At 38.6% G+C, this 27,143-nt stretch overlaps 2 protein-coding genes across 7 annotated transcripts in view; both read right to left on the bottom strand.

The window, feature by feature from the left end:
• Nucleotides 1-15,841, bottom strand: part of pkp4 (plakophilin 4) — a 38,198-nt gene extending 22,357 nt beyond the window's left edge. The window contains exons 1-5 of one of the 3 annotated variants that reach the window (XM_084129291.1): nucleotides 15,524-15,841; nucleotides 8,723-8,853; nucleotides 5,602-5,714; nucleotides 1,032-1,066; nucleotides 36-152 (exon numbers count right to left, since the gene is read on the bottom strand). In XM_084129291.1, the coding sequence (XP_083985417.1) occupies nucleotides 36-152; nucleotides 1,032-1,066; nucleotides 5,602-5,714; nucleotides 8,723-8,848 (391 nt within the window). In that variant the 5' untranslated portion in view covers nucleotides 8,849-8,853; nucleotides 15,524-15,841. Of the gene's footprint in view, nucleotides 1-29; nucleotides 153-1,031; nucleotides 1,067-5,601; nucleotides 5,715-5,807; nucleotides 5,970-8,722; nucleotides 8,854-15,523 lie in introns of those variants that run through there. The other 2 variants (XM_084129290.1, XM_084129292.1) reach the window with 2 other exon arrangements.
• A 1,994-nt stretch (nucleotides 15,842-17,835) lies between these two features.
• cUnh7orf57 (chromosome Un C7orf57 homolog) lies at nucleotides 17,836-26,313 on the bottom strand. 4 transcript variants are annotated; one of them, XM_084129298.1, is made up of 8 exons: nucleotides 26,185-26,313; nucleotides 25,606-25,692; nucleotides 25,048-25,227; nucleotides 24,689-24,782; nucleotides 24,228-24,354; nucleotides 23,327-23,403; nucleotides 23,069-23,172; nucleotides 17,836-18,666 (listed from the first exon to the last, which is right to left on the bottom strand). In XM_084129298.1, exons 2-8 carry the CDS (start codon nucleotides 25,673-25,675, stop codon nucleotides 18,614-18,616), a joined length of 705 nt encoding a protein of 234 aa, XP_083985424.1. In that variant the 5' UTR covers nucleotides 25,676-25,692; nucleotides 26,185-26,313; the 3' UTR covers nucleotides 17,836-18,613. The 4 variants fall into 4 exon arrangements, with proteins under 4 accessions (XP_083985424.1, XP_083985426.1, XP_083985425.1 ...); XM_084129300.1 differs by having other exon boundaries at nucleotides 25,162-25,227; XM_084129299.1 differs by having other exon boundaries at nucleotides 25,618-25,692.
• Nucleotides 26,314-27,143: the final 830 nt, after the last annotated feature.

Here is a 27,143-nt window from a genome sequence, read left to right as displayed (position 1 = left end):
AAAGCAATATGGAGTGTGGATGAACAGACCCTCACTTTCACGCAGAGAAATCTGTTCCAGTTCAGGGGAGTAAAGTGGCCCCTGTCCTCTGACCCCAAATGTGGGCGAGGTGCAACCATCCGACGGCTTGGACACACCTGCACCTGAGGATTCTGGTTACCAAAGGGTTAACACACTGTGAGCAGGTTTAATCAAGATACAGTTACCTAGACATAATTAGAGGGAGCATTAACCTCAAATGTTCCACCATTTACCCAATTTTAAAGAACTGACAGATTATTTAAAATGCTTTCAATCATTTTGACAGATTAAAAATAAAGTGTCTTATCTATTGTGTTTCCCTACTTGGAAATCATTCTCACAGTAAAGGACGATGATAGGAATTAGAACTTAAGAAAAAGGCAGGAAAGTTTAAGCTGCTCTGTGATAATAGAACATGAGAGGCGTGAGCGAGGATTTAGGGACGGAAAGAGATTCCAAGTGTGGTTCAGTGGAATAATTCATGGGATGTGGCTCATTATATTGGGTGACCAGATCACAAGACCTCAGTGTCTGTTGTCTTTTTCAGAGCAGAATAAAAAGAAAAAGTCCAGAAACAGCAACAGCAACACAGTAAGACTAAAAGAGCTCTTGCCACAGTTTCTGTGATTAAAAATACCAAGGATTACAATGTTATACTGAGCAATGATGTTAAATTTGACTTTTTAAATGAAATGTTTTGGTGACTGAAGTAATAAATAAATCATCCATGACTTTAGTTATATTATTTATGGTAATGGAGCATGACTTTGCTATACTGATAAGTTGTAGTGCAACTTTAGGAGACTGTAACTAAAGCAACAACATAATACCCTGTGCTATTAGGGAAAAGAGAATTTAGGCAGGAATTCAATCCACCAAACAAAAATCATTCAGCTCAACCATCTAATGGTCAGTGTTCCAAGCTAGACTATGGGGTGTGTGTTGTATGTATGTGACCACAGAGCTGTCTAAAATGTCTAAAAGCAGGAAGAGAAATAGACAAAAAATACCTGCAGATCTCCACAGAAGAGACTTCTCAGAGGAGCTGAAAAAAATGAAGACATGAGAAATGATGAAATGAGAGGAGAACAAAGACATACGCAGTGCACAACGCATCTGAGGCATTTTATGAAATGAGTGCCTTTTCAGTTGATTGAAAAAAAAGAACAGACCGATATTGTGTTTAAGTGTTAATAAATTGTGCAATCTCAAGCATAATTAATTGATTTTCCTTTAGAAAAGTAAGCGTTGACAACCTGCGCCATACATAAATAAACACATTTTTAGAGTAGAGTCTTCATCTCATGTGATTGTACACCAAAGTGCATGATAAATGGAGCTATTGTCCCTTAAAAGAAAGAAATGATTCCTAAAACCTCCTTTGTAGGTTTGTAACAAATTTGCACAATGCAATATGGTCTTCATTGGCTGCCCACGATCAACTTCTACTGTAGTCGTAGCTGAGGCCTGGAAGAGTTTGGTTCGTGCTGTCGACATATCAAGAAGACGCTGTTTTCTGCGCTGTGAAAGCAAATCCACTTTGCATGCACTTGGCTGAGGACTTGGGCTCGATACTGTACTCTACTGATACAGTAAAACTGACATCATCGTTTCGCTGTATCACTCAAGTGCTGAGGAAGCCTCCGTAGATGAAATTCAGATATGGTAATGGGTGTTTTGTTTCCGATCTGCTGTAGGACCATTCGCAACAGACTGGGCCAATGAGAGCAGAGCAGGCTCTCGGAAAGGAGGGGCAATCCTTTAGAACCGTTTCAGAGACTGTGAGAAAAGAGGTGATGCTGCAATGCACAGTATATTATGAGAAAATGAAAGTGTTTTTGGCCTTGGATGCATGTAAACCTATTCCAGGAGACCTCCAAAACAAAATTAGTAACCTTTAAAATAAAATAATAGAGGACATGATGAGAAACATGATGGTAACAGGGTTGACACATACCTGGGGACACAGCCTCTCTTTTAAATAATAATACAATTGAACTATAATATACAAATGTACATTATATGTGACCCTGAACCACAAAACCAGTCACATGGGTCCATTTTTTAAAATTGAGCTTCATACATCATCTGAAAGCTGAATAAATGAGCTTTCCAGTGATCTATGGTTTGTTATGATAGGACAATATTTGGTCGAGATACAACTATTGTAAATCTGGAATCTAAGGGTGCAAAAAAAAAAAACATTGAGAAAATCGCCTTTAAAGTTGTCCATTTATGTTCGCGATTGTGCTGCATTCACTCACAAAAATACATGTTTTATATATTTATGGTAGGAAATTTACTAAATATCTTCATGGAACATGATCTTTACTTAATATACTCATGATTTTTGGCATAAAAGAAAAATTGAGAATTTTGACCTATACAATGTATTGTTGGCTATTGCCACAGATATACCCGTGCGACATGTGACCGGTTCTGTGGTCCAGGGTCTCATATAGAGATACTAAAGCGAAAAAACTAGCTTTTATTATCATGCATAAGGCATTTGGTCAAAAAGGCATCCTTGTGGCAGAAAAACAGAAAATTATATATTAAAAAAAAATGCTGTTGTTTTGTTGGTCTGTTATTCTGTTGGCATTAGCTATTTATATTTCTAGTTATTTTTCACCCATATGTTTATGAGAAGCACAAATGGCATCCGTTTGTAGAATGACCCATCTCATCTTCCAATAAGTCAATGAAAAGCAAAAAGATACGCTCCGTTTGCTTGCCATTAGGAAACCATTACCAGTGAACATCAATCACATTGTTAGTCTACTGACTGTCGCGTTCATCTCTCTGACACAAATTTGAAAATCCTGTCCGGTTAATCACAAGAAATTAACACACTTGTGCATTTGTAGGAACTGAGGGAGAATGGCAAGAATTAGGACATTTGGAGTTCAGGTTGAATAAACATCAGAATGCAGACACCACTGTCCTAAAACAGCAGACAAGTGTCTGCTAATGCCTGCCAAAATGTGTAGCTGTCTGCAAAGGAGAGGTCAAAGAACACCGGTCAACAGGGTACAGTGACAGCTGAAGGGGGACAGCAGGAATGCCACGTAGAGAAAGGTTAAAGGTAATGGGTTGCATGGTAGCAAGAGTGCACGCATGGACCCTCTTCAAGCAAAAGGAAAAAAATGTCCTGTATACTGCGGCAAAACAGCACAAGCCATCTGAAAAAACAGAACAGACACTCCTTCGAACACGAGGAGAACAAACAAGGCAGCTGACATGTGCTCACACACATACAGGCACAAAGAGTTCAATGTGGCAAAGCAAGGGATGAGGAAGAACTGTACTGCTGTTAACTAGATTGTAAATAAATCTTCCTGAAGTTATGGCTGAAACAAACATCTCTGATTTATCAGGAGCACTCTTTCCATGACATTCATTAAATGAGAAACTTTCACAATAGCCCTAAAGCTTGAATGTGTTTATGGTAAATTGACAAACACCCACTTGCCATAAAAGTAATTATTCAGTGGGGAAAGAGAGATGACAGTTTATGCATCACTGCACACTTGTCCTTCATACCGTGACACACCATGAGAAATACAGAACAGTGAATGCTGCGTTTCTGTACAGTATGTACACAGACTACATATACTGTACAGTTTAATTTGTTTTTCACGTGTCAGCAGGGGCGTAGGAGTGATCCATAAAGTGTGGGGTGGAGTGGGGGGTGGGGTAAATTTGTGGTTGCCACGGATACACTCATGAGAGACATTTGAAAGCTAAATATCATAAAAGTATAATAATCAAGCCTAAAACGTCCTTGTGACGATTACGTAAAAATGCATATTTTGGTGCTATGAATATTAATTCTGTTAAGTGGAATTAACCATGACTGATTAGCATAAAGGTGGATGCTGGTAGGTGAGCAGTGAGCACTAGCCATAAATACAGTATTATATATATATATATATATATATATATATAATTTTTTGCCTTCGTCCTGCACCAAATAAAATAATTATAATAATTACATATGATATATTCATGGAAAATTTCATCTAAAAATGAAAAATTGCATAGGTCTTTCCAAACCTAAATGGAACACAAAAGATGTTCAAGCTGCATTGTTCCATACAACAAAAGAGGGTTATTCTTGTTACCTAAAACTAAAATAAACTGAAATAAAAGGGAATATATAAAGAAACATTATTTTATTTCAGCTTGTTGTCAAGGCAATGGCATAATTAAAAAAAAAAAAAGTTTAACTTGAAGTACTAAAATAACTAAAACTAAAACTGAAATAATGAATAAGAACTATATAGACATTAAATAAAAACAACAAAATTACTAAAAGTAAAATTACAAATGAAACTATACTAAAATAGCACTGCTGAACATGTCAAGCTCAAAAATGACAAAAAGGACCATCAAAAGAACGGTTTGCTCAGTATCCTCCTTTTTGTCCTTCAGTGGTGTTGAGTGTGTTGCAAACCAATCCTGGACATTCTGCTTTAAACATATGTTTTTTGTATTCCATGAAAGAAATGTCAAATGTCGTGTAAAGTGAGTAAATGACAAGACAGTTTTCATTTCCTTCAGTACCATCACTGCCAACTATTCAGCTGTAAAAAAAACGCACCAGCAACAGTGATCAAATATTTAAAGCCGTGCATGTTTTGAATGGAAAAAACAGGCCTCATGGTAATAATGAGAACGCAATACAGATGTTCTTTTCATAAATAAATTCTGCCATCATTTACGCCGAACTTGTCTGACAAGACAAGCAAGAACCACTGATGTCTGACGTCATTGATGTTAAACCTGGTTAATGCATATTAAGGCGCCATATTTGAATGTCCAGACATACAAACGAGCTTTAAGAACAACAGCAAAATGGAAGTAAATATCCTAAATTTAATTCTGTTCCTCACACAGAGCTATTGCGCAGTTCGGAAACTCAGGAGGTTGTGAGCCATTGCACACGTTACGAATCAGTTAACCTGATAATCATGTCAAAGCAGGGGGTACACGACTGTACTGCACGGCGAGCCGGCGGCAATAAACACGGGGACTGGAGCTTTCAATGTTGCTGCTATAGCTTTGGATAGAAAATAAAAATAAAATAAAAAGACGAGTGTACAAATTATTGGGTGGAAAGCAGAGAACAACACAGCCACAACTAGAGAGTGTATTTATGTGTGTGTGTGCCCCTGGGCTGTAATAATATTCATAGATCTAGCCTATGTGACGTGGTTGTGTATGATTTGGCAATAGGGGATACACTGGTCAAAATCAGCCAAAAAACATGTTTGAAAATTGTCGGGAGGTGCTTGTAATGTATTAGGCTCAGCTCGAAAGTCATCTCACACAGTGCGAGCCGCGAACATACGAGCATCAACGATTTCCATGCGTTTTCTTCCGAGAGAAAAAAATCACCCGCTTTAAAAAACAAAACAAAAAAAAACATATAATTGGAAATATATGGGAAAATAAATGGCAGATTTTTTTTTTTATGAATGAGATATTCCATTAAATCATGAGCTATTCCTTCAAATCCCACTCACAGAGCAAATTAATTTAGGTTTTATCATAGTGTTTTTCAAAGCTGCCTCTTACCTGTCACTCGCAGCACCTGGAGACTCCGCCCCCAACCTGCATCGTTCCAGCTGATTGGCCACAATCTGTCTCTCTTCTTCAAGTTCTCTGGTAAGCCGTTCAAACTGGAGCTCCTTCAGAAAGACAGGAGGGACAAAAGTTTCACCATCACTGCCTTCTATCATCAAAAACAAATCCATAATGTGAACGCAACACACACTTCATACCCGTTTCCAGTTACAATGTTAATTTAGCTTCAAAATGCATCATCTTTAAATCCCATTCCTTCTCAACTTCCATCCTGTCACGCTGCTCTTTGCTTCTGAATTTGTGGCCTCTTCCCCTCCTCTTGTTCTGTCTCTGAAACCTCGGTCTCTCTCTGTGTGTGTGTGTGTGTGTGTGTGTGTGTGTGTGTGTGTGTGTGTGTGTGTGTGTGTGTGTGTGTGTGTGTGTGTGTGTGTGTGCGGAGGGCGAGAAGGCTGCACTGTTGGCCTGCCTCTCTCTGATAGAGACAGACTCGTTGATGCAGCTGCCCTTAAAGGAGACACACACTCTTTCACACACATATAAACAGCCCCACATTGCTGCTGTATTGGCTATAGTGAGGAGAAGAAATTTAACTGTTGTGTTACCGCATATTTTCATGATTGCCTGCCATTGTTACATTGCAACGAAACGTTTCTGGAGCATTGTATCCGCTCTGAAATTGATATTAAATTCAGAAAGTATTTCAGGTATCACGCTGCCAAGCACTAGAAGATGTTGCAATTAATGTAGCCAATGAATAGGAGAGATTATTGAGTGTTGTTCTCCTGGAGAGATAAGTCAGGCAATGGCTATCTGCCTTGTGCCATGCTGTGAGCTACCAGCTGTACCAGGTCTCTTCTATTCAACCTATTGTTCAGAGTGACAATACTTGCCTATGTCCTGATTCTGTCCAAGAGGAGCACAAAGAAAAGACAAGACTTGACCACACAAATCACTGCACTCACACACACACACACACACACAAACACACACACACACACACGAAGCAATAAAATCCATGCTGCAATTTCTGGTGTCTGAGTGAAACATGTTAAGCCTGGCAATGGGTCAATCAGTTGGATTTTAACAGAGATTCACAGCGTTAATGAAAGCTATCAGCACTAACAAGATTTGTAATGATTAAGCTAACAGTTTAATTAGTCATTTTCATGACACTGGACTGAGATAGATTTGATGGCTGAAGCATCATTTAGACCTGATGCAAGAAAACATACAAATAAGAATTGTAAAAAATAAATGTTAAAATAAATTAAGACTTTTAAACTAAATATAAATATATATATATATATATATATATATATATATATATATATAAATGATAGTTATATAAAAATAAACTGATAATCAAACCATGGTAAAAAAAAAAAAAACGTAAAAATCAGGTCTCAAATTCAGTGTAAACATGATGTGAGGAAACAAAAAAGAAACTTGTTCTTAACCAAATTGGCTGATAAAATAAAACAAAATTAAAAAAATTGGTAATAATAATAAATTAGTAATAATTAAATAAATAAAACTTGATAAAAACAGGTGAGGTGAGGAAACAGTTAAAGGGGCTATATGTAATAATTTTGATGTTTTATTCACTTTTTTATTGCCAATGAATGTGTGAACCGCTTGGTTCGAAACAAGACCTTTACCAACTTCCTAGGTTGTCTATGAAAGCTGGTAGACCTATTTTTATATGAAGGACTCGCGCTCCCAAAAGCCTCTCTTCTGTTCTATGACACATGAAACAAACGCTTATAATGTTCAGGATAATGCCGAATGAGCCATTCTGTACTGTAATGACAATGCGTCCTGCAAAGAAAATAGGTTAATTAAAAAAATAATAATGGTATCACATCAGTGTAAATTTAATAACCTCGTCTGTCGACATGATGTCGACAAACATCTCTATGCTCTACTGCTGTTCTCTCACCACTGTCATTTTGGTTGAGTATTTATTTTCTTATTAAAAGGAAAGCTTGCAGAACATATTTGCATATTCATATAAACGTCGCTCTCGGAAGCGTGGATGCCGTCGGGATGATCATTAACAGTATATCGCTGCTAAGGTATTTCCAGCTTCTAACTAAGAACGAAAATATATGTATATTTGGGCCTTGAATCACATTCAGTCTCTTGTACATGTGTACGAGTGCGAGCACGAGCAATAATAAGTTGTTGGCTGCAGTTCACTTAACAGCCACTGGTATCGCTAATAACAAGGGTTTCTGAAGTCTACATATAGCCCCTTTAAATAAGAATCTTGTTCTTAAAGTCCCCATGTGGTGAAAATCAAGTTTTTAATGTTGTTTATATGTCTATGCTGTGTTTTTAATATGCTTTAAGACAAACCATTAGCATTTCATTAACAGTGAACTAGCAGGGGAGTCTCGAGAGATGCCAGGTTATCCCGGTATATTTTTTTGTTGATATGAAAAATCAGGTAGAGTTAGCAATATATCGACGTTGTAAAGAGAGACACCATTGTGCAGCATTTACCTCAGTAAATTGACCATGTTAATCTATGAGCTGCCGTGAGCAAGTGGAGGCGGGCCTAATTTGCATATTCATTGATTCGCGCATACTAAATGAGGCAAGGGTGTAGAGTTACATTCAAGCTATTTTAAGGCATGAAGAATTTTTTTTTACAGGAAACTTTTTTTTTAAATATGTAATTTTGGTGATCAAAGATGAGTTTTAAGGGATACAATTATTGACTACAGGGGGACTTTAACCAATTTGGATGATAAATAAAGTAAAATATATAATAAAAAACAATAAAATTCAAATTAAACCTGATGTGAAGAAACAGGTAAATAGGAATTTTGTTCTTAAACAAATTGGCTGAAAATAAAATAAAATAAAATCACTCTGTGCAAAGAGGAAACAAGGTTATCAGCTCTAAACTTCAGTGTAGACTAGATATGTGTGTCCTCAAAGCGAGCTTTCCACACCTAAGAATTAATAATGCAAATATGACTTTTGACTAATGAGCACAATGTTGACTTAATACATCTACAATCTGCAGCCACTCATGTTTGAGCTGCTATTCAGATTACAGCTACCCTACAGCCAGACGCAAGCAGATGGAAACAGTGCGGTATACCTGCTCTTTAACAGAAGCCAGCAGGTTGGTGGTGGTGGCATCAGTCGCCATGTTGTTGTTGTTGGATCTTCCCTCACCACTCAGCACCTCCCTTTCCTCCACTGGGCTTTGCCTTGGAGTAGGCATTCCCTCTACACACATGAACACACAAACACACAGCTATTACCATCACTGATACTCTATCAAATTAAAAGTGACAGTAAAGAGATTTATAATATTACAAAAGGTAAATAAATTCTTGTTATCAAAGAATCCTGAAAAAAGCACGTGTCATGATTTTTACAACAATATTAAGCAGCACAACTGTTTTTAACATTAATAATAATAGGAAATGTTTCTTGAGCACCAAAGCAGCATGTTTGAATGATTTCTGAAGGATCACGTGACACTGAAGACTGGAGTAAATGGCTGCTAAAAATTAAAATTACATTTTAAAATGTATTAAAATAGATAAGTTATTTTAAATAAATATTACATTTAAATTAAATATATATTCAAATTAAAGAGTATATTTGAGACAATATTTAATCAAAATGCATTAAAAATATTTCAAAACAGAAAACGTGAAAGAGTCAGTGCTTTGTGGGACTGACACTAGAACGATGCAGATACCCATACCACATTTTGGTATAGTAATTGACCTAGCTGATATATAAGTGAAGGTGACTTCCTTGAAGTCAACATAACACAGTAATCATACACATTTTACTTCTTTAATGTGGCAGGACTTGATGTTATCTACTGGGAATGAATTTAATCATGAAATGCATGCTGCAAGCTGCATCCACTTTTAAGGAGGCTTTTTGACTGAGATGTAGAAGCTGAAGGTCAAGTTCATCCTCAAGAATCATCATGTACAATTTGATGAAATATTATGCAGACAAACTTTATTTATTTGGAATAATGTGCACTGATGAATCATGCACAAGGACCAGGAACATACATAAAGCAAGCAAACAGGCCAGGGACACTTTTAATTTCGTGTTTATGGTGTATAAGAAAACTGCGTGGAAATCTCTGTCCATTGCACTTTTTTTAGACTGGCAAAGAAAGCCTGGAGTTCTTGGCAGCATTACGGCAGGGCAACAAGGGATGTATTCCAACGTGCGTTCCAGCATCCCAGCATGCAACAGCATGACAAGACAACCTGTTCCCTTTCCAGTACCCTCCCCCAACCAACAGCAAAATAATAGTATGATCAGCAGATGCACTTATTTTCTTCTTCCTGGATGCTAGATAAAATGAACAGCCTATTTTTCAGCTTGGTCTACCTGCATTTTTATGTCAAAGCAGATCATGCAAATAACATAAAGTGATATTTTGAAGAGTGGCCTATTGATAGGATGTTCTGGAGTACTAAGATTAGACGGAATGAGATTAGATCTAACATAAAATTAGAAGCGCAAAAACTACACATTTCAAAATTGACTAGTCGTCTAACCGGTATTAAGAGTTCACCTGAGCCCAATCATTCTTTATGTGTTTGTGGGCACTCTTGGGATGCGTTCTTGTGTTCTTTTGGGTTTTCAAAAGTTTCAAAACAATTTTTCAACTTGAGAGACGTTGTCTTGAAAACGTAATATTCGTGGAAAAGACGCAATGCAAGGCGACAAGTGAATGTCATTGAATCATTCACTCAACCAATTTGTTCAAGATGAGTCATTGATGAGATTGTATTGTGTTTAATGTGTTTATATTTTGAAAGCTGCATGTTTTTCTTTACCGCTTCCCTTTTATATGCTCAACGTTTTATTGTACAGCAGTTTAGGGCTGTAATCAACCAAAGAAAATCTTGGTCGACTGAAGTCCTGAAATTTTCGACTAAAAATCGACTAAAAATGACGTTAGGAAAAAAAGCGTTAAATTAATTAGCTGCGCACTGTCCGTAGTACTTGGTAGCCTTGTTGTCCGCCTAAATGAATTATAAATAAACATAAAAAACTAGTAGGTTATTTGCAGCATATTAAATCGTTTTTGACATTATTTTGCACTGAAATGAGTCTGACACACGAGTCTGTCGGCTCTGCAGCGTTGCATCACGTGCATCTGCGCGCAATATCATAGCCTATGATTTACGTTGACATGTCTTTGTTGACATGGTAGAAGAGGACTGACTATGAATTAAAAGCTCTCACAATTAAATAATATTCAGGAAACCTTCTAGTAGCCTACTTTCTTCAATCTGTCTCTCTTCTCCGGTGGGTAGGGATAATCCAAAAGAAGTGAAAACAAGGGGGGTGTTCTGAAGACAGACTGTTACCTGGGAAACAGGGGTGCTCTGAAAACACCCCCATTAGCAATTAGTGCTTTCCACCTGATGAAATGATGAACTGATGAACTGATGAAACCAACGCGGCAAAACTGATGAAATGAACACGGCAAAAAATCGACCAATCAGAATTTTGGTTGAGCCAGAACGTATCGACCAAATAATCGACTAATCGACTAGGAGATTACAGCCCTACAGCAGTTTGGTGCAACTCTGTTGCTTTTAAATGTGTTATAGAAATAGATTTGACTTGAATAATTTAATAAACTGATAAATTCAAAAATTAATTAGATCAGATTAATAAATAATTGTTTGTCAAAATTTGACAGTAAAAAAAATGACAGTAATGTTTCCATTGTCTTCCATTGTCAAAGTTTTCCGAGGATACAGAGGATCTCCTGGTGTGATGTTAATGGAAATTATCGAATAAAACGTACCGTAAACTACAGATATTTGTTTCTGATATTTTTTAATCATTAAAAACTACAAGTGAAGGTCTCAAGATTTAGAATTAGAAGTACGCATTTTACGCAATGATCCTACTGTCACTGTAGGCCTGTCATATTTTTCATTAGACTTAAAGTCCCCCTGTGGTGAAAATCACGCTTTTAATGTTGTTTATGTGTCTATGTGGTGTTTTTAATATGCTTTAAGACAAATCATGTGCAAATTCATAAGTCAACACCATTGAGTATATTCTCCTTAAAACTGCGGTGAACCAAAGACAGTCTCAAAAACGCGGTCTCTGGTGAAATCTCTGGTGTTTCTGACGTCACAAACTACCTTGTAACCAATCAGGTCAACGTGTGACCGTCAACGGTGGATCTTTGAGCTGGAGTGAGTGGAGGTGGGGCTAATTTGCATATTCATAGAACCTTGTAAACTAAATGAGGCAAGGATGTAGAGTTACATTCAAGCTATTTTAAGACATGAAGACATTCAAGGAAAAAACTTTTAAATATGTCATTTTGGTGATCAAAGATGAGATTTAAAGGACAATTCCGGTGAAAAATTAACCTAGGGGTAATTAACACATGGTTACCGAGTCGATCGTTCCCTGGGATGCGTTTTCATGAAAATCGAATGTAAAGAGTTTTATCTCTAAAAGCAGATTATCTTATAACACTAGTATATGGGGCACAGAGTAAGTAAAAGTAAATCGCTAGTTAATACCACTAACAAGGCTCAAAATAGCCTCACACTAACACGGTAGCATAATGAGGGTCCCCTACATGCAAACCGAAGCATTGAGAACTTTGTAAGTGTACAGACAGTTTAATAAGAAGAGACTTTATAAAGACAGTACATTACACGTTAACAGGCAGCAGGCATCTTGGAAAACAGTCTCAACTAATCGAGCCACGAACGCCGCGCTACGTTATATTTCACAAACGTAATTGCTATCGACCAGCTCACTTAGCACGGCGTTCGTGACTCGATTAGTTGAGACTGTTTTCCAAGATGACGCCTGCCTGTAAACGCGTAATGTTCTGTCTTTATAAAGTATCTTCTTATTAAACTGTCTGTACACTTACAAAGTTCTCAATGCTTCGGTTTGCATGTAGGGACCCTCATTATGCTACCGTGTTAGTGTGAGGCTATTTTGAGCCTTGTTAGTGGCATTAACTAGCGATTTACTTTTAATTACTCTGTGCCCCATATACTAGCGTTATAAGATAATCTGTTTTTAGAGATAAAACTCTTTACATTCAATTTTCATGAAAACGCATCCCAGGGAACGATCGACTCGGTAACCATGTGTTAATTACCCCTAGGTTCATTTTTCACCAGAATTGTCCTTTAAGGAATAAAATTATTGACTACAGGGGGACTTTAACTACAAATTACAATTCCTGTTCATCAATACAGTGAGAACCACCAGACCCGTTATAAACACGTTTATATACTCGATTTAATTTAATTAATTGAAAAGTGTATTGTCCAAGTAGTAATAGAAGATGTTTGCTGTCGTAATGATGACAGTAGCACACACAAAAGTAGTAGCTGTTCTGTACGCACTATATGCGTACCTCGCCTGAGCCCAACTGAACAGTGCTTTGGCCCACCTCTTCTAAGCGGGCCAGGGACGGTTCAGCGAACCATTCCCGGGCATGGTACGGAGCGATCACACTAGTCAAACAAACTAGGCTTTGGGGGTCAAATGTGCTTGGGCACGGTTCAGATCACCTAGTGTGAGTACACCCTTAAAGTCAGGATACACTAGTTGGCTGTTACTAGACCGGTTGTTGGACCAAAGAACAGCTTGAAAACAAACTAATTAAACCTACAGGCACTGATAAGCGCTACCATGAAACATTAAATGGCACGCAACAAAAGCGGAACGAAACAGAGCTGCTCGTTTGAACAGTAAGTCCATTTATCAGCAAAACACACTGTGTGAGCTTAGAGCAAAATTATAGTATAAAAATTTGGACCTATAAAAATGAGGTTGTTAACATTTTTATAGATGCTACTGTTTTTGTTAATGAACCTAAATTTACATTTACTGTCAAATGTGCATTTCTAAAGAGACAAAATATATAATGTTAATTTGTGAAATGTTCACCGGTTTGACGAGTGTTTCTCGTTTTTGTTTTGATGATAAAACCACAATTAACTGTTTGGTTTCTACAACTTTCACTCAGGGGCAAAAATCTGCCTTTAAACTTTGAAAGATATTTATCGTAATAATCAGTGAAAAAATATATATCGTGATAGTTTTTTTTTGCCATATCGCCCAGCCCAACTCACAATTTCTACCCAATAAAATATTTAACAGCTTGGCATAACTAGAAAGATTTACATCCTTTATATAATTTTTTTTTATATATATAAAATAATGAAAACATATCTTGTTTTTAGTAGTTTTAGCTCATTTAAATGGTTGTTTTGTCTTATTTTAAATAATTTTAAGTCATCTTGAGGCCCACTTGGAAGGTTGCTGAGGCCCCTAATTGAGGACCATTGGTTTATAGTGCATGCAACTTATATTAGTATTATAAGTTTTTAAATATGTAGAGTGATGTCATTGCACAATGATGTAAAAGAACCATGAAATTGTTCTTTTTTAACTGGTTCGTTGAAACAAACCGTCAGGAGAAGAACCGGTTCACGGAAATGAATCGGTCTTGCCATCACTAATGTGCAAAACACACACATACATACATAATCCAATCATTTAAAGCTGATAAACTTCATAAATGGCAGTAGCCCACTGTGCTAGCATTTACAAAAATAAAATCCAAAATCCACTTTAGAAGTCCTTAAAATCCCCACCCACCTCCACACTGGATTTACCAAGATGCTGCTGTCAGTCAGAGCACAGGGTTTAAATACAGAGGAGAAGGGAAGAGAGGAATCAAGCAAACCATCCTATTAGCCGCGATGACCAAGAAACAGTAATAAACTGTTACTTATAGGAATCATCTGACATTGTGTAGTTACCACTACCACCGCATAGGTCTGTCAGAGAGGTCATTCCATCACTTCTAATGAATAGCAAAACTTGGCCTTGGCCATTATAAATGCACATACACACACACAAGTCCCTGGGATGCTTCTTCAGTCCACATAACATGCCAATGCAGTGTAAAGACATGCAGCTCAGTCTCTGAGGAACCACGTCTTACTGCATCATGTTGCATTGTCCCTGCAATCTTTACATACTGTAATTGTGGACTGCTCAAAGCAAATCACCGCACAGCAGCAATTACATGATGGTGCACAGCAGCAAGCCTGCATTCAATCTAAACTCTGGTCAATATGATGAGGCAGCTGAAACTGCATCCATTCCACACTGTCATTACAGTCCAAACAGCCACAGAATTCTTCTGGATTCTGTCGAGCTCCAATTATTAGAGCAGTAGTTGAGAGCAAGGACATAGAGGGATGCTCAATTATGCACAAGGAAAAGTGGCTAAAAGGTGGTCCAGCCTCAGTCCCAGTGACAGCATCTACCAGTCATAATGGAGACCAGCCTACCTCACAGTGAAGGCTGTGGGATACTGGGCTGTAGGGTGCCATAACACATGTCATCAAGGATTATAATTAATGCAACTAACTAATGCAACATGCAATGCATTGCCCAGGTTAAAAAGGTGATGAACATATGGACTAAATGCGCCATGCAGGGTCAGAAGATGGACCAGAGATGATGATGGGAGGTGTAGGTATCTCCATTAGAGGTGGACGCGACACTACACCTGATCAAGTTATTCAGCTTTATGCATTGAACAAGGCCATCAGTCCATTTATGTAAGCATAACTATAGTACAAATGCATATTTTCTGCATAGTTAATCACTGCCATGAAGAAAGGCAGATGGAATGAGCTTTAAAGCAGGCATCGACAGAAAAGAGAACAGTTTCTCGGCTTGTGCACTAACCACAGCGTCTATTACAGCTCAGTTTTGAATTTGACTGAATGAGAGATTCACGAGATTTAGAGATAAAGCAGCGATGAATTCCCGCCGCCAGCGCGCGCCAGATGTTAGCAACGCTCCATTGGAGCTGCGCGAAATCGCCAGGACTTACCGCAAAACCGCCGAAATGCAAATTATTCACGGACACCGATAAATCCATTTGTAAAAGAATCATAGGATGACATTCTTTCCAAAGGTGTTTTCACGCGATAGATGAACGGGCGGCTCCGGCTGGGTCTTGCGCGCTGGGCAAGAGGGTCAGAGCGCGTGACGTAGACGCTCCACATAGAGAGATGCTGTTTCAGGGCATTTGAATGTGTTGCCATGTAGTCGAACAGGAGTTGATTTAAAAAAATGGAGTTCCCATCGAAGTAAACTGAAAAATACGGTTACAGAGCGAAAACAACAATCCCTAAACGGTCACATGAGTGACCATCTGCTCGTGGTGCGCATTAACGCCCACAATTCGTTACTTTGAATAGCTTTGATATATTTATTTAGTCTTCTGTTGGTCGGATTTCAAAAGTATTCGGGATAAACAAAGTCCACATAACTTTGGCGAAGACTAGCCAGCGCATCATAAATATTTTGTAGGATGATAAAAAAAAAAAAAACCTTTTTCTAAAGGCTTTTTCAAAATGAACGTTAGGCAACATTGCCATCGTGTGGATAAAAGGGCATCTCCCATTGGGAGTGATCTAACTGCTTCTGTCAGATGATAATGTTCACAATCAAATTATATAAAATAAAGTTGTAAATAATTAAGAAAACAAAGATTTCGCAATTCGTTTTATTATAATTAACACAATGGCAACTGAGGAAAAAAACAACAATAATAAATTCCCACACATTACATAACTGTTTAAGAGGTGCAGAGTAAGCAAAATACCCGTTCTGCCAGATGGAGTACCAAAGCCTTTTTGTGCTCAGTTCACCTCACCTTCTGCTTTACCCATCAAGTTTTTGGACCTCGGCTCATCTTTTAGCCTCCTCTCATGTTCTGCCAACCAGTCACACATATTGAGTCTTGGACCTGTTAGAAGCCAGCCAATGTTCAACAACCAGGGCTGTTATGAACCATGTGGGACTATTAGTGATTCTCAGGTACCTCAGCCCACTGTCCATACCTCCCAGAGAGCACCGACTATTTGATGTGCATTTTACATCTGGCATTCTAAATCATTCTAAATCATTACATCTTAAAGACATCTTCTAAACGTCTATTTGACATCTGACAGGAAACGTCCTATAGACGTATTGCAGATGAGCAAACACTCTTAAAAATACGTCTTCCAGATGTAAAATGCACATCAAATAGTCGGTGCTATCTGGGCTTGCATTCCAGGTCCAATCCAATCCATCCAAAAGAATACCAGTGGATACCAGTCAAAATATAAAATAATTAGCAAACAAATTCATCCACAGGAGGGTTTGTGTGAATTTTTTCTCGTAAAAAAGCAGTAGGCTACAACCTGTTCAGCTTCTAACAATGTCCGCATGTGGCTTTTAGCAGATGTCTAACATCCATTTGACTTGCAGAACAGATTAATTGCAGATCCTGAAAGTTAAATGCCCCAGTCAAGGGTGGTATGATGATTAATTTGGCCTGTCATATCCTGTATGGATCACCGCTACCTGGAAACTAACCTGAAGCCTTTACTGCAACGTTCCTTAATTTAACTACTCCTGCTTGTTTTCATTTTTAAAATTAAACATCTTGAAGTCAGAAACTCCTGTTTATCCCCTCGGGATTATATTCTTTTATTCAGTGATAGTAAAGACATTTATGATGTTTAAAAGATTGAAAAGATTATTGTAAATAAATGCTGTTCTTTTGAACTTTCTATTTATCAAAGAATCCAAAAAAAAATAAAAAATCCATCATGGTTTACACAAAAATATTAAGCAGCACAACTTTTTTTTCAACATTGATAAGTGTTTCTTGTGCATGTACTAATCAGCATATTAGAATGATTTCTGTGACATTGAAAACTGTAGTAATGGCTGCTGAAAAATCAGCTTTGCCATCACAGGAAACCTTAAAATATATTAAAATAGAAATGTTATTTTAAATTGTATTAATATTTCACAATATTACTGTTTTTATTGCATTTTTAATCAATTAAATGCAGTCTTGAGTGAGCATAATACTTCTCAAAACATAAAAAAAATACTTACCAAGTTTTGAACATTAGTGCATGTCTTTTTTTAATTAATTTTTTGTATACACTAAATAATTTATACTAAATTATTAGTGCATGTCAAATTATATGAAATACAAATGATATTATTAATGTTGTTTTTACCAATTTTATTCTCTGTTTAGTTTTAGCAATGTATTAAACAAGTAAAAACTTATAAGGATAACAGTGCATTCATCCTGTGAGGCTGACCTATAAAACAATGACCACAAACAGCAAGCACTTCATGCACATGCAATTTTATTTAGTTATCATTTATAGGCATGAACAGCAAGTGTAAACATAACTTATACAGCATTTAACACCAAAACAACTGAAACTGAGATTATTATTTACCAACACATTAATACTAATAACAGACATTCACAATCACAAACTCCCTAAACCCCCTTCCTGTTCTCAAAGGGCATCTCCTTACTTGTATGTAATTCATGGTAAGATGGCCTTCTTGTGTGCTCATCATGTACTCAATTAGTAAACTATTAGACAGTAACAATACTTGAAAGTGTTCAAACCAGAGATTTGCTGAAGTAATAATGTATGTTTGCAGCTTACGCATTTTGTCATATTCATTGACAATGTGAGGTGAGAAAGAGCTGTTTAACGTGGCATAAGTACATCCTATCTGTTTAAATGTGTGTGTTATCTTCAGTGTTCCTAAGGTTTTGGCACATTATTGCGCCATGACATGAGCATTAATGTATAAGTGAAAAATGAATAAGAAAATCAGCTCTACCTTGGCATCAATGCTCAATGCATCTAAGATGTATTTTGTAGTGCACATAACCTGTAGTTCATTTAGGGACTTCACAAATATTCCTTCCTTCTAGGGTTAGTTATACAGATCACAAGCACCATATATATGTGAGCCTGACACAAACTAGTCAATGAAGAAAAATAGTGTTTTTGCTTTAAGCAGAGAGCAGGTGTTTGATGCAAAGGAGCTATTGGATACAAGAGAACAACAATTCTTGAAGAAGGGTTTTGGGGGGCATTGTCTTTTATTCCAATTCATCCTCTGGTGCAATGGTGCTTGTCTGCTCAGAGGTAATGCCTAAAATATCAAAATGCACACAAATTAATTTTTCAGTTACATACATAATTTGACATGCATTAAAGGTGCAGTAAGTAATTTTTGAGAAATGCTGTTGGAAATTTAAATCAACACCCAAACAACCAATTTTGTGAATATTTTCTTTGTGTGTGCTGAAAAATATATATATATTGTGTTTGTACATAGTGGATCGGACCAATCAGGCCGCGTACCACAACACTCTTTCAGCCAATCAGCAGTAGGGGGCTCATGATGGGGAGGAGAGAGAGTGAGAAAGAGGGACATTTGTAGAAAGACTGAGAAAGAGAGATGGCTGAGATATTACCAAGGAGGAAAACGTCAGAGGAATATAATTGGAAGAAGAAGGGTTACGATCAGGCAAGAGCTAGGACCCGATTAATTATGGAAAAGCTTTCCAGCGCTGGAGTAGTCTTGCATAACCAGACCTTCATACTGACGACAGAAGGTCTGGACTCCATCACAGCATTCATTGGCTAAGGACCGCCCAAGAGGATCGTCTATTTAACCAACATGTAAAGCAAGCAACCAATTACAGTTTGTTTTGTCCTGTGTCATGTTTAGGGGCATTAAAATGTAAAGTTAAAGTAGCTATGATAACAGACCGGTGTGCATCTAATATATTATTCATTCAGGAATGTTGTACTGCCAGTTTACTGCAACAATGGCACCGCAAACTTCACATACTTTTGAAAATCCAGCGTTTAGTTGATCCTGATAAGTGTTCATTGTCACAGTTTCACAAGCCGCATTTCCATTACCCTTCAAACTGCGCAAATTGAAATTGCGAATTAAAAATATGCCCGCTGGAAACACGTCAACTTAGCAAAAACTCCCATAGATCGCAAACAAATTTTTACGCTCGCATGAGGTGGTTTTTCAGGCAATTCAAAAAAGGAATATTTTGCAAAACTGTAATGGAAGCACTTTTTTCGCATTTTCAGGTCACCTGGCGTACGTAAAACTCGATTATTCTTTAAAGAAGGCACGGTATGTTTGGACAGAAGACGAGACAGAGTTCTTTATTAAACTCATAAAAGACAAAAGTATCACAGGAATACTGGATTCTAAACAAAGAAATGCCACAATTTATCAAGACCTCGAAGCAGATAGGAGAGAGAAACACCTCATATGTGCCGCTTTCCTTGCCATTAATGCTTGGATAACACTCCTACGTCTCCTACGTCTCCTTCGATTAAATATAATGGCTAGTGCGGTGGCTAGGATATACATAAATCTACCAACATCTGTTGCCATGATTTTTGGAATGACTTATCGTGAGAGAAAAAAAATGACGTTTTAGTCGCATAATATCGGTTAATGGAAGCGCTGTCATTTTGCAATAGCTTTTTTAATCAACAATTAGAAAATATTGCAAAAGTTTTGCGCAAATCTGTAATGGAAATGCGTCTACAGGCTTTCTTCTTCCATGAGGGGGGGTTTGGCCAAAGCCTTAGCCGAAAAAAGTGTAATGCCCGCTAACGCTGCGTATGCAGGGAAGGAGACAAGAGGCTGTTTTTTTTTAAATGGACGTCAATTCGTTTTGGATTGATCTATTTTTTGAGTTTACACTGGAAAAAAATGCTATTTTAAAATAGAAGTTACAGAAAATTGCGAAACCGGTATGATTCCGTTTACTGCACTTCATTTAAATTTAAATTTCACTAATTAATTTCTATGGTATCCGCAAACAGTGATTGACTGCTGCACAACTCTGAAAGAAATTCAATGGCATCAAGGCTGTAATGTGATTGGTTATCAAAGCACAGGTGATCCAAGTTAGCCGTTACAGTTTCTTCAATGGTAGACCCACGGACCCTCATATCTCAGAATAAAAAGGCCATCTCTGGTTTGGCGTCCCGACGGCTTTGTTTTCAGGCAGATCATTAAAGAACGCACACGCACATCTCCCGGAAATTCTGTAGAATTCAACCAATCAGATGTCAACTTCGAAACTCCCAAAGTTTTTCCCATTTTGTGGGCCATAAACAATCAGACGTTAAGACAATGGTCAGCGGGCGTCTGAGGCTGAGACTAGCGCTGGAGAGACGTTAGAGAGCGGAAAGGCCTGAAAACGTCTCCGGTTTCTGTTGTTACCTCAGTTCCCTTAGAGATGAGAACGAGACATTGCTTAGCACAGCTATGCTGTGGGAACCCTTCCCCTTCATAGAAATCCTGAAACCTTGTAGGATAACGCCAGTGAATTAACTGGCCAATTGTAGCGACTATGCAAACACTGACGAGCCTTCGGGTTGTATAAAATGCAGAGAGGCGACAATGACGTCAGAATCAAAGACTGAACGCTTGCTTAGCTGGTTGAGCGGCGAGCACGGCGGCTTACGCAATGTCTCGTTCCCGTATCTCAGGGAACCGAGGTTACAACAGTAATAGGATACGTTCCCTTTCGAGAGCGGTCACTTTGACATTGCGTAGCCCACCTACGCTGTAGGAACCGTGTTCAATCCCACCGTGAGAGGGGCGAAGAACAGGGCTAAGTTTACACCAATCACAGAGTACAAAAGCATATAGCTAAACCAATGGTGACGCCGCTAGGAGTGCTCAGAGCTGGTAGGTGGAGCTAAGCCAATGAAATGCCAGCTCAGGGACTACCAAAATTTGCATATCAGTGAACAGGCTGCACTGAATACAGGGCAGACACAACAACAGTGAGCACATAAGTATGCACATAGAAATGCACAGCGTCAACAGCTAAAGCGGTAACAGACTGTGCCCAGAAGCAGTTATTTAGCAATATCCCTGAAATTGTGAGGTTATTCACTAACCGAAAGCATTCTCTAACTTGAGATGCCAAAGACGGCATGCAACAAAACAATAACTCTAAATAACTCTGCAAAGCCCTTATAGGGCAAACAGCGCCCTGAGCGTCAGAGTCATGCGAGGCTGACGACTCGGAAGACAAAGCGGGTAGAGAAATGACTTGCGCCTTAAAGGGAGTAGAAAGAGATTTAGGCACGAAGCCCGGTCTCGGCCAGAGAGTGACACAACAGTCACCGGGTACAAAACGAATACAATCGGCATTCACCGAGAGCCTTCAAATCTCCAATGCGCTTAGCCGAAGCAAGGGCAAGAAGCAGTTTTGAGAGAGAGCTCCCTAAGAGCAATAGAATCCAAGTGCTCGAACAGGGTAGAGAGAGAACCTTCAAAATCAGCGCTAGGTCCTGGGCGCAGAGGGGTGCCAATGAAGAGCGGGAACTCGAGGGTGGCTGGAACAAGCACCGTGGCTTTTGCACATCACTGAAGAGGCTAGAGGGAGTGATTGGAGCGTTGAGGAGGGCTTTACGGTCCAAGTCCTTAAGGGCAGCTAGGGTTAACCATAGGTGCCGGTGAAGGAACATCATGAAGCGCATAGAACGGCCAATGGCTTGGGCGGAGCGCTTTTTTGCCATGAGCACAAAGTCCGTTTCCATGCGCAGATCTTTCATGGCGTCTGCGTCCACGTTGCCGCTGTCCAGGGACTGCAGGAGCTTGGCCTGGAATACCTGCAGCACAGCCATAGAGTGCAGCGCGGGCCTTATCAGCAAGGTGAGCTGTCAGTCTGCACAGCTTGGACGGCAGGCTGAGATCTGCGCCCAGCGTGGTCAGGGAAGTGCACAGATGCACAGCGATGGTCTCCCCGACTGGGGGCATGCACATGTAGCCGTGGGCTTCCGCCCCGTCCAAGTGGGAAAAGGAGGCCTGTGAAGAGGCATGGACGCGCGCTGACTGGGGAGCGCTCTAGGCGAGGTCCAGCTCCATAACCGCCTTCTCAAGAACCCTGACAAGCTCCTCTGGTCTCCTGAAGGTCTATGGGGCCTTCTGTGTCGGAGCGCTCCGGCTCCTACGCTGCCCAGTCTTTCTTCAACACCGAGAGGGACATGGAGTCTCTGCCAGAGCCGAATGAGACAAAGTCCGTGACGATGGGTGGAGGGCAGAAGGTGCAGAGGGCTCTCGTCGGAGAAATGGACTGGGGAATGGAGCAACAGCAGAGGACAACGGCAGGTTGCTTTGTTTCTGCTCGATAAGTAACATTGGTTTTGCGGTTTCACAAAACCATGATTTGCTGCTGCTGTTGATGAATCACAACTGATTTATCCATACTTGCGCAAGCTGTGTGATGTGCTGGCTGTTAGTCGTTGCCTGTGTTACACAGCATGTTTGTTATTTTGAGGTGGAGCAATGAAGGGAGGGGTGTGTTTCTTTTGGGGAGGGGTGTGTTTGTTTGGGTATCGATTTAAAATATCAAGTGTGTGAAAAAAATGCTTACTGCACCTTTATGCATTTCATACCAAGCAGCACTGCAGCTGCCTCCTTCTGTAATTGTGGTTCACACAATGCAAAACTCAAAAATACTCATGATATAATAATAAAAAACAGGAAGACTCACTTGAAGCATCATCATCATTGGGAGATTTATCCTCATCCTGGGCATAACCAAAGCTTAAAAGTTTGGACATGCTGACTGGAGCGGTTTTCTTCTTATCATGGGAACTGCAGTGTAGAAACAATTATCAAATATTAATATATACTGAAAACATTTCAAGACTTTATATTTATTAATGTGCATTTGGAAAATAATGTAGGGGCTAAAAATGTTTTTTTTTGTTGTTGTTGTTTTGTTTTTTTTAAAGAGAGAGAAACATACGTCTTTTTGAACTTGTTGGCCTCGTCAATATCTTGTAGGGAGAGTTTCTGCATCTCCGATGTGGCATTGTTGACATTCTGTGTGAGGACATTAGATTTTTTATATTAATTCACAATTTAATATAATGATATAAAACACTGCCGATGAAAATCATAACAAGTGATTAATTCGCAAATAATAATTCCATCCAACAATAAAAAAGGAAACTCACAGATACAGAACATCATTAATAAAAAGAAAGAAGCATGAAGGAAGAATAATAAATGACTAATAATGCAGTAAGATGATCCAGTTTCCTGTATATATGATGAACATGAAAGGGCATGGAGTGAGAACCGTAGATCTAATGTTACAGGGTACAGAGCCATTTCAACAGTCATTTGAGTCAGCATTCTGAAAGAACCAGTTCTGTATAGTTAAATATGTCAAACTGGTTTTTGCCATGGAAAGTCTTTTTGTTTAGTAACCTTAATCCTTTAAACTATTTGCTTTTATGGTAGGCAACTGTACTGAAAAGCAAATGATTTTAAATAATGATTCTCAAATATTTACAGTATTTAGTGTTCCCAACTGTGTAGCCACATAGCATGCTATTTTATCAAATTGTGTGTATAAAAATTCACCATGAAAACACAAAAGGTAATTTGCAAAACTCCTGTTTTCCTGTGAGAGAACATGGTCTGTGCATTTGTCAACCAGTCAAGAAAGTAAAAAGCAGAATCACAACAAAGGAAAACAAAAATGATTGGACCCCACTTTTTGCAGAAACTTATTTTGCATGGCAAAAAAATAAAAAGATGGCAAGATGGCAATTGAAAGATTGTTTATAATATGACGGCTGGAGGAAGAATGGAAGGTTCAAATACACGATGGCTTTTACGGTCTGTGCTAATCCATTCACCTTGTCATTACCAGAATCCCTGTCCCAGGCTGAACAGTTATCAGTTCCAAATGGGGGCTCCAGTTGCTGTAAGGCCCCTTTAGACTCACTCTTGCTGATTCCGTCAGGGGTAGTTGCATTATCTCCTCTGCAAGCATAAGATCAAAAGATTGAACCCCAGTTTTATACCACCATGGATTGGATGGATTGCGGTTTACCCTTTTATGTCTCTACAAACCCCTGTATTTCTTCTGAGAGAAGAATGCAAGTCCTCCATGTCACCCTATTAATACGGACTAGAATATTCTTGAATTTCTTGAACATGCCATGCCTTAAATACCAGAACTAACTGACACATGCATAGCTTCTTTCTCCAGGCCAATGAGTTGTAATAAATTGAGATGGTGTCTTATAATCTTGGATCCTTCGTCGAACCAAAATTATGTACAAAACGGCACCTTATTGGGCTTGCAAATTCTCACCTATCTTGATTATCGGGTAAGCCAGAGAACCAATTAGAAGGTTTGTAGGTACTGTTAGGTTTTGATTCCACAGGATCATCGTGCCACAGCAAACCTGCAGGAGAATTGAAAGATTAGCAGGGCCATAATCATAGGCATCTTTCAAAGTCAATCAAATCAACTGCTATTGAATCAAATCAGTCGGTAACATACCGCTTAGTATGTTTCAGTCAAATTTGTCACTATCACATTGTGTTCATTTTTGTAAAAGCAGTAGTCGTTCTGTACATAAATACTACGCTATTCTGAACATGTAATGAATCACAGCAAAGTTAATGACAAATATAAAAATAAAATCTATCCAGGTGAGACACATTTACCCTTCTGTCCTCCTTGTTTTGCAAGTTTAACATAATCCGAGTCAGAGGCCTGAATTCCTACACGCCGTCCTTTAGTTTTTTCCTCAGGAGTGACGTCGGCAGTCTGAGACAAACCTGGAATCTGTGAAGAGGGTCCAGAAGAAGCTCCATTTGAAGCTTCATGTTGAGTTGATCTAACACCTAAAATGAAATTATAATATTTGCACAATTATTCAAGTGGTGCTCATTGCAAAGCCAAATGGCATCCGGCTCCAGCTCTCTGGACGTCATGGGTTGAGTTTGACCTAGTCCAGCTCCACCTATGTGGATCTAATGGCTGGACGGATAGAGTTATGGGTAAGGTTAGGGTGTGGCTGGACCTTCTAGCACCATCCATTTTACGCCAAAATTACATCCAGAGAGGGGGAGCTCCACCCATGGCTCTGCAGTGAGCAGACTCTACAATTTTTTTCTTCAATCTTATACAATATTTATATGTATTATGTGACAGTAATGTAAGCCTACAGTGGTCTGTAAAAAATAAATAAATAAATAACAACGGTATAATTTGTTGCTCACAAGGGCCATTACCCGGTTTTGTCCGGCGATAGTTGGGCTCGGCATCCATGTCTGGTGTCTTGGTAGTCATCGGTTGTTAAGATAGCACTGCAATTGCAGAAAGAGTAAATTAAGTGCTTAACATTGATTCTAAATAGAAGGTTCTCATTTAATGCGTTCTTAAATCATCCAATTAAACCGCGAAATACTGTCAGAGTCATCTCGACATATTGAGCGCACACCATTGCTCCGTTGCGTAGACAGCCGTATATCGGCAGCAATCTAACTTACCAAAGCGAATAAACGCGGCTACTACTGATTACGTTTTTAAACACTGTGGTTATTTTAGTTAGTTCCTCTAGGACTATTCTTGTTTATTAGTTAGCTCGCGAGTCAACCTGGTCGCCTAGTAACAAAAGCAGCATCAGGACCACCATACGCATCATCTCTACAAGACACCAATTATATGCGCAGATTTTAAAAACAGAAAATACAGACATCACGGATAAAAACTAAATGTAGAACAATATTTAAATATTAAATTACATCGTTATTATTTAGCTGAGGCTATTAAAAGGACGTGGAAAAGACAAAGCTTACGTCGTGTTAACTAGCAGCAGCAGCACGCAGAAGGGGGACGCCTAGATTTCTCTTCTTCATATGACTGAACTGCGCTCCGAACCGGGACTGAGGCGCCTCTCCTGCCACCTACTGGATGGGAAACATCTTCTTCTTCTTCTTCTTCTTCTTCTTCTTTGAGATTTTATTGGCGGTTGACAAACAACAAAATGGCGTATTACCACCACCGACTGGTATGAAGTGTGGATCAAAATGACATTTGTATATCCTCTCCCACAAATTAGTTATTCGAAGATACTGAAAAATAAAACTATAACATTAATTTCCCGAGTTATTTTGTAAAATATCTTTTATTTTTTCTAGATTTTGCATTAGAATCCTTCTTTCAGGCTTGTATTTCTGACAGTATAGCATAACATGTTCCACAGTTTCTTCTTGCCCACAAAATTCACACCTTCCCGTATCATGTTTACCCATTTTATAAAGTGTAGCCTACTGTTTAGGCTTGTATGTCCAAATCTCGTCCTTGATATTATTATCTCACCTCTCCTATTTTTTCCTGAACTTCTCATCTCTCCCAATTTCCTTTGAATTCTGTAAAACCATCAACCTTTTTTCTCCATATCCCATTGTTTTTGCCACCTTACCTTCAACCTTTCCTTAATAATACTCTTGATTTCATTCTTACTTATACTTACACAAGTTAATGTCATCTTCATGGCTTCTTTTGCTGCCTTATCTGCCATTTCACTTACTTGGATACAATATTTGCGGCCGGGTACGCATAAAAATCACTGTAAGTCCCATCATTTGAATTCTGTATAATGTTTGCTGTATTTCTATTAAAATGTCTGGTCTACTTTCTGAATGACTGTATTGTAAGCTAGCCAATGATGAACTTGAGTCTGAACAAACAACTCTGGAACAGTAAAAGCAACTCCTATCTTATACTCTCTGCGTCTGTGTAGATCTGAACATAA

This window comes from Abramis brama (genome assembly GCF_963993115.1).
Source record: "Abramis brama genome assembly, chromosome: 11".
Classification (NCBI taxonomy): domain Eukaryota; kingdom Metazoa; phylum Chordata; class Actinopteri; order Cypriniformes; family Leuciscidae; genus Abramis; species Abramis brama.
The sequence above is the reverse complement of the archived record's forward strand: the minus strand, read 5'-3'. Positions and strand labels throughout refer to the sequence as shown.